Source organism: Carya illinoinensis, chromosome 11 (assembly GCF_018687715.1).
Source record: "Carya illinoinensis cultivar Pawnee chromosome 11, C.illinoinensisPawnee_v1, whole genome shotgun sequence".
Taxonomy (NCBI): Eukaryota; Viridiplantae; Streptophyta; class Magnoliopsida; order Fagales; family Juglandaceae; genus Carya; species Carya illinoinensis.
The window spans coordinates 43149439-43161259 of NC_056762.1; the positions used below are offsets into that span (position 1 = coordinate 43149439).

At 35.9% G+C, this 11821-nt stretch overlaps 2 protein-coding genes and 1 pseudogene across 3 annotated transcripts; 1 reads left to right on the top strand and 2 right to left on the bottom strand.

The window, feature by feature from the left end:
* Positions 1-68: 68 nt before the first annotated feature.
* Positions 69-7313, bottom strand: LOC122281484 (annotated as a pseudogene).
* Positions 552-2084, bottom strand: LOC122281485 (cytochrome P450 716B1-like). Of its 2 annotated transcripts, none has more exons than XM_043092993.1 (2): positions 1501-2084; positions 552-1134 (listed from the first exon to the last, which is right to left on the bottom strand). In XM_043092993.1, exons 1-2 carry the CDS (start codon positions 1558-1560, stop codon positions 823-825), a joined length of 372 nt encoding a protein of 123 aa, XP_042948927.1. In that variant the 5' UTR covers positions 1561-2084; the 3' UTR covers positions 552-822. The 2 variants fall into 2 exon arrangements, with proteins under 2 accessions (XP_042948927.1, XP_042948926.1); XM_043092992.1 differs by having other exon boundaries at positions 552-1191; positions 1501-2070.
* A 2076-nt stretch (positions 7314-9389) lies between the features above and the next one.
* LOC122281137 (CRS2-associated factor 2, mitochondrial) lies at positions 9390-11817 on the top strand. The gene is made up of 5 exons (XM_043092419.1): positions 9390-9947; positions 10495-10622; positions 10710-10935; positions 11078-11205; positions 11321-11817. Exons 1-5 carry the CDS (start codon positions 9473-9475, stop codon positions 11444-11446), a joined length of 1083 nt encoding a protein of 360 aa, XP_042948353.1. The 5' UTR covers positions 9390-9472; the 3' UTR covers positions 11447-11817.
* Positions 11818-11821: the final 4 nt, after the last annotated feature.

Genomic DNA, 11821 nt, shown 5'->3' on the forward strand with positions numbered 1-11821 from the left:
TTTTAGTGCAAGGTGGAAACTGCTGGTTTGTTGCTGTGATTTTACGAGTTTGGACTTTATTCTAGTCATTAGTTGAACTTGATTGTATATTTGAGCTAATTTTGCAACAGCGTACTCTCATTATGCAACCAGGATGCATAACAATAATGTTGTAAAAGACAAGCACGAAACTAGTTCCAGTACTAAAGATCCTACAGAGGTATGTAAGACAGGCATTATTCTAGTTACAATACTAGCGATCTCGTAGAGCTAATATAGTTATTTCTTTGGCACAAGTTGGATCGGCAGTCCTTGAGTTGGTACTGGCATCGGATCCCTGCTGAAAGAATTGTCTGCACATAGCTTCCACGTGAACTGAGTCACCAGATGATGAATTGTGACAAGAGTTTCGATTCTTGCCAACTCGTATCCCGGACATATTCGCTGACGTCCTCCGAATGCAACGAGCGAGTAGGGTGGAACTGTCTGGCTTTCTTGGATCGAACTTCGATGGTTCTGGGAATATACTACCGTCCATTTGGGTTATTGGAGTAGTCCAGAATATCTGAATGTCACAAATAGAGGGACTTCACTCGTGTCTCATATGAGCAATATTCTACATAACTGGACCATTTTAGACCATTTCTCTTATTTGATTTGCTTAATGGTGAATGAAGTTACGGTGTTGTTCGTCTCCACGCATTCAAATTGATCTCGCTTTTAAAATTGTATGAGAGAGACAGAGGGGGGAGAGTTTTATGTATACCTTGAACAACAGATGCATAAACAGCTGGTTCGTTGGCCAGAAGCCCGATTATAAAAGTTATCGGCACAGATGAGGTATCAAATCCTGCAACCATGACGACCATAAATAACATTGTGTACAATCTCATCCACAGCAAGTGCTTCTTCATTGTCCTCATTGCGGATGCTAAGCAGGCAAGTGATGAGGTCTTGGCGAGGAGAAGCAGCCTTACGCTCAAGTTCTACTCTCTTCTCACGTATGACGTCCTTGAGCATGTTCTGTACTCTTGCGCTTGCTCTCAGGCTGCAGTTGTAGCATGTGAAGGGCAAGTTGATTGGGACCGACCACATTCCTTCTATCATCTCTTGGAAGCAAGCCACAAATGCCTCTCTTCGACCTCCTCGCTCAAGCTCGAATAAAATGGAACAAATTATGTAAAATGTGAGGGTCTTCGCTAAGGGCAACACCTTTAAGCAAGACATAACGTGTACTTTAGGGACTACAAAATTGTGAAATCACTTGCGCGCGCACACATCTATATAAATATATATACATATATATATTAAATATCTCATAAGCAGAGGAAATTCTAAAGTAAGCCATGTTCAGATTTCAGTACACTTCTCTTGTAAAAGGCCATTTACTGTTTGTAGTATGGAATTTTTCCCTTTTTTTTTTTGGCTGAGCTAAGAAAGATAATGACGTTATGGAAAAGGACCAATCTATTGAGTGAGAAATAACACATTTATAAGCCACATTCAATAAGTATTTCATACCTTGACTTGTTGTTTACGTTGCCAATGGATCTCAAGGTGCCTCCTGACTTCTTTATCCATTTTCCCCACATAATGATTCAGGTTTTAAGAATGATACAAGTGCGCTTCTAACACGCTTGTGATCTTCAGGATTCAGCTTGAATATACTCTAGTCGCCCAAAATCATCCGAATAGATTGAGTTTGCCGGTTAGAAATTGTGCTGCTATCACTGGTGAATAAAAACTTGTTTGCAGCCTGCCCACAAATGAACATTGTTGGTTTGCCGAAGAGGCTTAGCTTCGATATTGGACCATACTTTCTGATTCTTGCTTCTAGCCATTTTCTGCAGTGTTGGGAAGCATGGCTTGAAGAAGGCTTATGCTTTGGCCAATAAAGGGTATTCCTAGTGACCCTAGATGTAGTCTTTTTGATGATCTTCTTCATGGAGAAGGAAGATGGGCCTTAGGAAGAGGAAAATAGTGTTGTGTGGGTTCCTATATGGAGGATGGCCTATGTGGGTCTATTAAGTCCACATGGAGAGAGAACTTAGGCCCAATTTAATTAGGTTTATTAAAGCTTGAGTGGTGCTCCTATTAGTAAAGAGTTTTGCTACGTATAAGCAAAATCGCGTATTAATTTGTGTACCAATACTGATTCTTTCATATTCAAAATTTAATTTAGCACGATTTTTAATCAAATCCATTTTTTGATTAATTATATTAAATTGGTATACATATTAGTGTACAGTTATGTTTGCAATTAGATTTTTCCCTTAGTAAAATAGAGAGTGTTTGAAAAAACAAAAATAAAGGGAGAAAATCGTGTGAGAAGAAGAAGACAGAGGCTGCCAAAAACAGAATAGCCCGTACAGTTTCCATCATACCTTCCGATTGGCGTTGCCTGTCGTTCAATCAAGCTGAAATTTTGCAGACACGTTCACGACTCAAGGTTCTACAATCTGAACGGTGGAGATCTGATTTAGAGCATTCTTTCTGATGTTTGAAGTCATAAATAGTAACGCATCTTCTTTAGTGAAATCTCTTGTATTACACTGTTTGATTGTCAAGAAAGTGTTTTCTTGAGATTATTGTTAATTGTATGCCTCTAGTGTTATCTAGAGAGAAAATTTGTATACACATCATTGTTGATAGTGGAAGAGTTTAGGTCCCGTGGTTTTTTTCTTTGCATTGAAGGGTTTTCCACGTAAAAATTCTTAGCTCTTTGTATGTGTGTGATTTTGCTTTAGATTATTTTCTATTAAATTACTTCCTATCAGATTCACACAAAGTGAGAGATAATTATTTCTACTGTTTGATAATTGATTTGGTTATTCCAAGTTACTGTTGATATTTCTCCTAACAAATAGCCAAGATAACATTCATTGTTTTGGGTGTTTATGGTGTTTTGAAGCTTGGTTGCCGGGGTGAGGGGAGGTTGACTTGATTGAGAGAAAGAAATAGGAGATACAAAAGACCCATGAGAGTGAGCTATACCTAAATAGGCTCACAGAAGGAACTGGATTTCTTTTTCATTTTTTTGTCTTTATTTATCTTTTCTGTTTTTGTATTATTTCTTTTGTCTTCTTTTGGGTTGTAAACCACTGACCTCTTCTTTGGAAAGATAAACAACAAACAAGGATGACATTATTGTGATCACTCATTTAAAAATTGGAAAACATTGTGTGTCACAAGGAAAGGAGCTACATGCTTGGTTGATCAGATGACAACATATACCTCATGGTTATTGGAATCTTTAAAGTCAAAAGCATGAGACAAATTCTATTGTTTATGTGAATGATTGTTTATTGGCACTAAAAGCCCCACCTTTGGCCTTTCTTATTAGTTTTGGGAAGGTTTGGGTTTGTATGGGTGCAAGTGGATGCGATTAAGCAGGGTATATCTTGCTTGTTGACCAACTTTGCTCGACATGATATCAGTAAAGAATATTATAAAAGATTACATTCACATATTTTAACGACATAAGGGCATCTCAAAATTGTGATTCCATGGAGAATACGGCCAAAAGTTTTATTTTAATACATGTTTCCAAATTTCAATGTGATATGGAAGACTCTTGTTTCCAGGTTATTAGGAACAAGCTTATTCACGTATCATGCACAAGAACCACGACGGAATTGGCAATTGTTTCTAGTGCCATCTATAGGAGCATTTCTCCTCAAGGGATTGGTAAAAGAGGTCTGGGCTTCCGTGGCGTTGGTCAACAACTCTATAACAATCACAAAGGAGAAGGGCCATAGGAAAAATGAGAAATAAGAACAAAGGAACAGTGAACTTGTCCTGAAACCAGGTTTTCTTTCAATTTCTAAGATGTGATCCCATTGCAGTTAACAGTATAAGAAAGAAATCCACAACACCATCAATCGGCCTTGGGGGTGGAATATAGTTGCTATCGGTTGTAATTTTGTACACAAGAAACCCAGTCATGAGAGAACTGCAAAAAAAACCCAAATGCCATTAGCACTGGAAGACTCGAAAACATATTGTACTCACACGGAAGTTTCCCATAAGTGTACATTTATCAAGAACTAAGTTTACCAATCTATGGCATTCAAAGTTGAGTTCCACAATACTTGAACACACAATGGTTAAATGATCAACAACTGCTCATGGCTGAAAATCCAAGTGCCATTAGCACTGGAAGAATCAAATACATATTGTACTCACACGGAAGTTTCCCATAACTGTACATTTATCAAGAACCGAGTTTACCTATCTATAGCATTCAAAGTTGAGTTCCACAATACTTGAACACACAATGGTTAAATGATCAACAACTGCTCATGGCTTAACAAAGATACATATTGCAACATTATCACCATAGGGTAACCATGGTTTTCTTCTGCTATAAGTGAGTATTTTTTAATTAAGTATGGAGCACCATCCTCTTTGGAAAGAAAAAATCTATTCATCATTCCCATACCACACACTGTACATCATTTTTTATTTTTTATTTTTTTCTCTTACCATATGTGTAGTGTATGGATGATGAGTAGAAAAATCCAATTAATTTATGAAGAATAAAACAAAAAAAAATTAAAAAAAATTAAAAAAATTAAACTAAGTTTGGTGTGTGGGAATGATGAGTAGCGAAACTCGGAAAGAAAACAAAAACATTATCGCCGTGTGTAAAAATTGCGATTCGCAATAACTTTTAAGCCTCAATATGAATTGCAAAGTACATTATCTTTTCAGAGTTTTTGGCAAAAAAGATCAACCAGTACAATCATCGAAGACGATTAGGATGTTGAAAAAATGCAGCCAATATAATTCTAGATTGTCAGCAATCACAACCTTCAGCATTTTCATTCCTATGAAAACACCAAGACCTTCAAGTAACCACAAACAAAATGAACTAGAATGATTGTTGAGTTTCACACACTTCCTCAAATGCACAACCCAGAATAGATACGTCCAAAGGATGTTTTTTTTTTTTTTTTTAAATCTTTCTTTCTAGTCATCTGGAGTTTTCTTATATATTATGTTTCCCCTTCAATTTACCTTAACAAAGTTTAGAGAGGAATGTGATTGGTCAAGATACAAACAATCATGGGTACAGAAGCTTCCACTTTGATCCTGCATTGTCCTCGATCTCATGGGATGTTGTATTCAGAACTCAAGTTATTCAAGTTTGGGCTTTATTTTAGTACAACTTAGTCGTGTGGAAACTGCTGGTTTGATGCTGTAATTTTACCAGTTTGGACTTCATTCTAATCTGTGGTCGAACTCAATTATATATTTCAGCTGTTTTTGCAATATAGTATTCTCATTGTGCAACTAGGATGCATAACAAAAATGCTGTCTAAGACAAGCATGAAGGCAGTTCCAACACTAAGATCATGTAGAGCTATGTAAGAAAAGCATTATTATAATGAAGATCTTGTACAGCTATATAAGAAAAACATTATTATTATTACCAAACTAGATATCTCATGGAGCTAACATAGCTTCTTTGGCATTAGTTGGATAGGGAGTCCTTGAGTTGGTATTGGTGTGGGATCCCTACAGAAGGAATTGTCGGCACGCAGCTTCCATGTGAACTGAGTCACCAGATGATGAATTGTGACAAGAGTTTCGATTCTTGCAAACTCGTATCCTGGACATATTCTCTGACCTCCTCCAAATGCAACGAAAGAGTAGGGCAGGACAGATTGGTTTTCAAATCTACTTGGATCGAACTTTGATGGTTCTGGGAATATGCTACCGTCCATATGGGTTATTGTTGTAGTCCAAAATATTTGAATGTCACAAACAGAGGGGCTTCAGTTCTATAATTATATATGAGAAATCTATATTGGAACAGCAAAGAAGAGATCAAGACCAGAGTAAAATCTAGAAATGGGATTTCACTCACTTGCCACCCTTTAGGGATTAGATATCCACCAAACTCAATATCTTTCAGGGCGGTCCTGAAGCCACCAAATACAGGAGGAACCATTCTCAATGTTTCCATTGCTACTCTCCAGGTGTACTTCATTTTGGCTAAGTCTTCCCAGGTTAGGAACTCTCCGGAGGGCTTGCTTTTAGCTATCTCTTCTTGCTCTGCAAAATTTAATCAGCAGCTCACTCACGCGTCTCATGTGAGCAATATTCTACATAACTGGACCATTTTAGACCATTTCTCTTATTTGATTTGCTTAATGGTGAATGAAGTTACGGTGTTATTCGTCTCCACGCATTCAAATTGATCTCGCTTTTAAAATTGTATGAGAGAGACAAAGGGGGAAGAGTTTTATGTATACCTTGAACAACAGATGCATAAACAGCTGGTTCGTTGGCTAGAAGCCTGATTATAAAAGTTATCAGCACAGATGAAGTATCAAATCCTGCAACCATGACGACCATAACATTGTGTACAATCTCATCCACAGTAAGTGCTTCTTCATTGTCCTCATTGCGGATGCCGAGCAGGCAAGAGATGAGGTCTTGGTGAGGAGAAGCAGCCTTATGCTCAAGTTCTACTCTCTTCTCACCTATGAGGTCTTTGAGCATGTTCTAAACTCTTGCACTTGCTCTGAGGCCACGGTTGTAGCGTGTGAAGGGCAAGTTGAGTGGAACAGACCACATCCCTTCTGTCATCTCTTGAAAGCAAGACACAAATGCCTCTCTCCGACCTCCTCGTTCAAGCCCCGAATAGAAGAGAGCAAATTATGTCAAACGTTAGGGTCTTCGCGAGGGGCAATACCTATCAGCCATACAAAACGTCTACTTCATGGACTACAAAATAAATTTAATGAAGTTTTGGTTGCAATCAGCATACCTTGACTTGTTGCTTGCCTTGCCAATGCATCTCAAAGTGCTTCCTGACTTCTACATCCATTTTTCCCACATACTGCTTTAATGATTCAGGTTTTAAGAACGATACAAGTGCGCCTCTGACGCGCTTGTGATCTTCAACGTTCAGTTCAATTATATTCCGTTCACCCAAAATCATCCGAAGAGATTGATTTTGCCTGTTAGAAATTGCGCTGCTATGTCTGGTAAAAACAAACTTGTTTGCAGCCTGTCCGGAAACGAACACTGTTGGTTTGCCGAAGAGACTTAGCTTTGATATTGGACCATACTTTGCGATTCTTTCTTCTAGACATTTTTCTGCAGTGTTGGCACGCATGGCTCGAAGAAGTCCTATACTTTCACCGATAAGGGGTATTCCTAGTGACCCTGGAGGCAGTCTCTTTGATAATCTTCTTCCCCATGAAATGACAAGGAAGATGGGCATCAGGAAGAGGAAGATTGCCAGGAAAATATTCATGTTTTGGGTGTCTATGGTGTGAAGCTTGGTTGAGAGAAAGAAACAAGAGATACAAAAGGCACATGAGAGTGGACTGCCCAGTGCCTAAATAGGCTCACGGAAGCCGAAAGGAAACGGATTTTTTTTTTTTCTTTTTTTGTCTTAATTTCTCTCTGTTTTTATTTTATTTTATTTATTTTTATTTATTTTTTATTTTTTTAATGCGAATGAGGTATCTGGAGTGAAAGACATTTTTTGTCTTTTTTTTTTCATGCATTTTTTAACACTTTTAAATATTTAAAAACAAAAAAAATTTACAATATTATTAAAAAATACTTTCTTAACCACAGGATTTAAAAAAAAAAAAAAAAACCACTGTTGGGAGCCCCCATGAATTTTCTATTCAATGGAAAATGCTTAGTCCCGTTTAGATAGTGAAAGTATTTTATCTCATTTCATCTAATCTCATTTCATTATTATAATTTTTTTAAATTTTTGTACAAAATATAATAAATTATTCAACTTTTTCAAATTTTAAAAATAATAATAATATTAAAAAATAATATTCTAATAATATTTTGTTCAACTCACTATTCAAATGACACCTAGTGGTACGATGATTGTGCTGCTAAATTTGACCAATTGTATAATTTTATTTTTTTAATGATTCAAAAGTAAATATTAATAAAAATAAATAAATATTAATAAATATATATACGTTTTTTTTAGAAAAAATATTTAAAATAAAAAGTTATACATAGTATAAATGTAGATAGCTTCCTTGATTGATCAGATGACATAGTAATATTTATGGTAATGTACAAAAGTTTTGTGAAAGGGTTCGGATTGTAAGTTATATCTGTTGAAATAAATCACAAAATATATTAGATTTTATTCTTTAAGAAATTATAAATCTAGCTTTCAATTGATTAAGATTTTTCTATATCAAAAGAAAAATATGATTAAACTTATATCAAGAATCTTCTCTCTCTCAATTAATATAAAGTAAGAACAATAAATTAGTAAACACATAAATAATTGAGAAAAATCAATCTCATAAATAATATTACTAATCTTCAATAAGGTTTCATCATCAACTATTCTTGAATATTTAGAAAAAGTGGTACTACAGTGCTACTTTGCTGCTCAAGGTGACCCCTACTTTCTTTCTTTTTTCTTTAAAAAATAAATTTAAATATTTTTAAAAAATAAAAAATACAACAATATATTTAAAATTATTTTTTTAATTATTAAGTAAAAAAGAAATTGACCAGCTGTTTTTTAATTTTTAAGTGTGGACGGCATACAAAGTTTTCTAATTTAAAAATGAAATGATATAAAAATTTTATAAATAGTAATAAAATAATTTATAATATTAAGTCAGCCACCAAGATGCCATATTAACGGGAATTGCAAGCGGGATGCTCAAGCAGTCGAGCATTTTCCATTTTTCCGTGGACCTTCTCCCGCGTGGGATTTAGGTGGCCAAAAGTTCATGATTCATGTCAATAGGAATTTTTATTTTATTTTTAAATAATTTTTTTTTTACTATTTTTATGCCACATATTATAAATATGTTTTTATTTATTTTATTTTTATAAAATTAAAAGAATTATTTTATTCATCGTCAATATTTCATATGTTTGATATTTATTCTTTTATTTATTATTTATACACTATATATTAAATAAAAAAATTATATATAATATGTGGTATTAAAAAAAAAAAAGAGTAGAATAGACTTTTAAATAAACTTGTATTTAGTTTAGATTTGTCTTCACGTAAATACGAAAATTACAAGGTAGTATATGGTAATTTGCTTTTGTCATTGTTAAAAATTGGTAAATTTGATTAGGGAAATATTTTAACTGATTAATAAAATCAATTTTATTGACACAATTTAAGATAATATTTTTAGGACAATGCTACACTTATAATTGGTGGCTCCCATTGGGAGTCATCGTTTAAGCTTAAAAAAAGGTTTTTATTTAAAATTATTTTTTAATACTTTTAAATATTTTAAAAAAATATAAAAAATTTATATTAATATTAAATAATTTTTTTAATCATTAAAAAAATAAAAAAAATAAAAATTGGCCAGCGGTAAACCCCGCTTAATATTTTCCATATTTTTATTTTTAACTCTTTCCACCCCACTCATTTCATTGCCAGAACCAGGTCACGGTCCGTAGATCCCTGAGAGTGCTGTGTAGCACAAAACCTTCAATACTCAAGTGTCTTCGCATGGCGCTTCAAATTCAAACCCTAACCATACCTCCCAAGAAATATTTTCTCTGTTTTTCTCGCTTCTTAAGCCAATTCCTATCCAGAGACCCCTACGACCCTCCATTTTCGCCATCTTCTAAACCCCCAAAACTCAAGAAAACCAATAAGAAAGATCCAAGTCACGCGAAAGACCCGACCTTGAACCGGCCCCTCAAGTCGGACCTTCCCTTCGACTTCAGATACTCCTACTCTGAGACAAACCCGTCCGTCGAACCCATCGGATTCCGAGAACCCCCGAGGTTCTCTCCGTTCGGTCCCGGCCGGCTCGACCGTAGATGGACAGGGACCTCCGCCCCGGCCCAACAGCAAGTAGACCCAGAAAGCGTCGCGCAGGCGAGGAGTCGGGTTCTTGGTGACCCGCTTACGGAGGAGGAAGTTGCAGAGCTCGTGGAAAATTACCGTCATAGTGATTGTGCTAGCCAAATCAATCTGGGTAATTTTCCATCCCAAATTATGAATCTAAAACTAGTTACATTTGTTTTTTGTTCGGTTTGCTCTTAGCGTCTTCTTTGGAAATGTCTGTAGTTCTTGATCATCTACTTGATTTTGAGAGATACGGGTAAGGAAAAGCGTTTCTTCTTGGGAGTGGATGGCATTGAAAATGTGTTATTTTGGGAGATTACGGTATTAAAAATGTGTCATTTTGCTTTTTTTAATATGTTAAATGCCTAAATACAGAAAATGGCACTGGCTTGGGGTGAGCATTGAGAGACCTCTGGTAGAGAGGAGGCAAGGATTTCAAGGATTTTTGAGCTTTGGTGTAAGTGGGTTTACTCGGGATTTAGGCTTATTTATCAATCATTAAATGCAAGATAATAAAGCCAAAAAAATAAAATAAAATTGCAAGATAACAAAGAGTGTGAGAACGTGGTATGCCTTTTGTAGACTAGGAACCAGTGTAATTCACATTGCACACGCAAAAAAAATTTCATATTTAATAAAAATGTATGAATGTACCAATAATTTTGTTGTTGTGTTAGGGAAGGGGGGAGTTACTCACAATATGCTGGATGACATCCACAACCATTGGAAAAGGGCTGAAGCTGTGAGGATCAAGTGCTTGGGTGTGCCAACCCTTGATATGGATAATGTTTGCTTTCACCTTGAGGTTTAACTTTATTCACTATCCATCTGCACTTATTGAAGGATTTCCCATTTTTGGTTTTCAATAATGTAGATAGTAGTTTGTCTGTAGGACAAATCTGGTGGGAAGGTTATTTACCAGCACCTTAACATCCTTCTTTTATACCGGGGTCGAAACTATGATCCAAATAATCGGCCAGTTATTCCTCTAATGCTGTGGAAGCCCTATGCACCTATATATCCAAAGCTTGTGAAGAATGTTGCTGATGGGTTAACATTTGAAGAAACGAAGGAAATGAGAAACAGGGGACTGAATTCTCCCCCGCTAATGAAACTTAGTGAGTGAAGATAAGGCTTGATGGCTATAGATGGATTAGTGTAATTCTTTCTTCTCGCGACTAATGATTGAAAAATGAGAGATAAATTGCATGGAGACATGACTCTATAACCTCAATCATTATTGGATGATTTTTGCTGCAGCTAGGAACGGCGTATATATGAATGTTGTGGCGAGAGTGAGGGAAGCTTTGGAGACGGAAGAGGTGGTGAGACTAGACTGTACCCATGTTGGTACCAGCGATTGCAAAAAAATAGGTTTGAAATTAAAGGTATGACGCCGTATCTTCAAATAATTTTATGAAATTCATGAGGCTCTTTGGAGGGAGTTGTGAGTTTCTACTCCAAGCTTATATAATTGTGGTTTTCCTTCTCTGATAAATTCAGGATCTGGTACCTTGTGTCCCGATTTTGTTCAATAATGAGCAAATAATACTTTGGAGGGCGAAGAGAGAGCAGGAACAGGAGTCTAACTTATTGAAGGAAGATACAAGTGCAAAGATGCTTGGATGAGTTTCTAGGACATTTTAAACGAGCTCTTGAGGACAGTCGTTCTTCTCCAAACAGACAGCAGGCTGCAAGAAGAATTGATTGGTCTATTGTCTGATGCCTAAATGATATTGTTGGATTCATCTCAAGTCCTCTGCAATATGTTTTGGGATTACTGCCACCCTGACTGGACACATCAACATTATGAGAGCATCTCTCCACCACCCAAACTCATGTCATTACCTATAAAAAACCAACAGATTCCCTTTGTGACTGCCTTCGGAGACTAAGGTGTAGAATTGTGCTCCTAGGAATTCGACCTTTTGCAGTTTTTTGAAACGGATTATTATTTTAGGGTTAACTTATTGAGAATTTTAGTTATTTTTCAATCAAAAGATT

What these genes read in the sequence shown, in the direction of transcription:
- LOC122281137 (XM_043092419.1), top strand. Translation starts at nt 9,473, where the DNA reads ATGGCGCTTCAAATTCAAACCCTAACCATACCTCCCAAGAAATATTTT. An exon ending in ATGTTTGCTTTCACCTTGAG is followed by an intron (nt 10,623 to 10,709) that starts GTTTAACTTTAT and finishes GTTTGTCTGTAG; the next exon opens with GACAAATCTGGTGGGAAGGT. An exon ending in TCCCCCGCTAATGAAACTTA is followed by an intron (nt 10,936 to 11,077) that starts GTGAGTGAAGAT and finishes TTTTTGCTGCAG; the next exon opens with CTAGGAACGGCGTATATATG.
- LOC122281485 (XM_043092992.1), bottom strand. Translation starts at nt 1,560, where the DNA reads ATGGATAAAGAAGTCAGGAGGCACCTTGAGATCCATTGGCAACGTAAA. An exon ending in AACGTAAACAACAAGTCAAG is followed by an intron (nt 1,192 to 1,500) that starts GTATGAAATACT and finishes TCTTGCTTAAAG; the next exon opens with GTGTTGCCCTTAGCGAAGAC.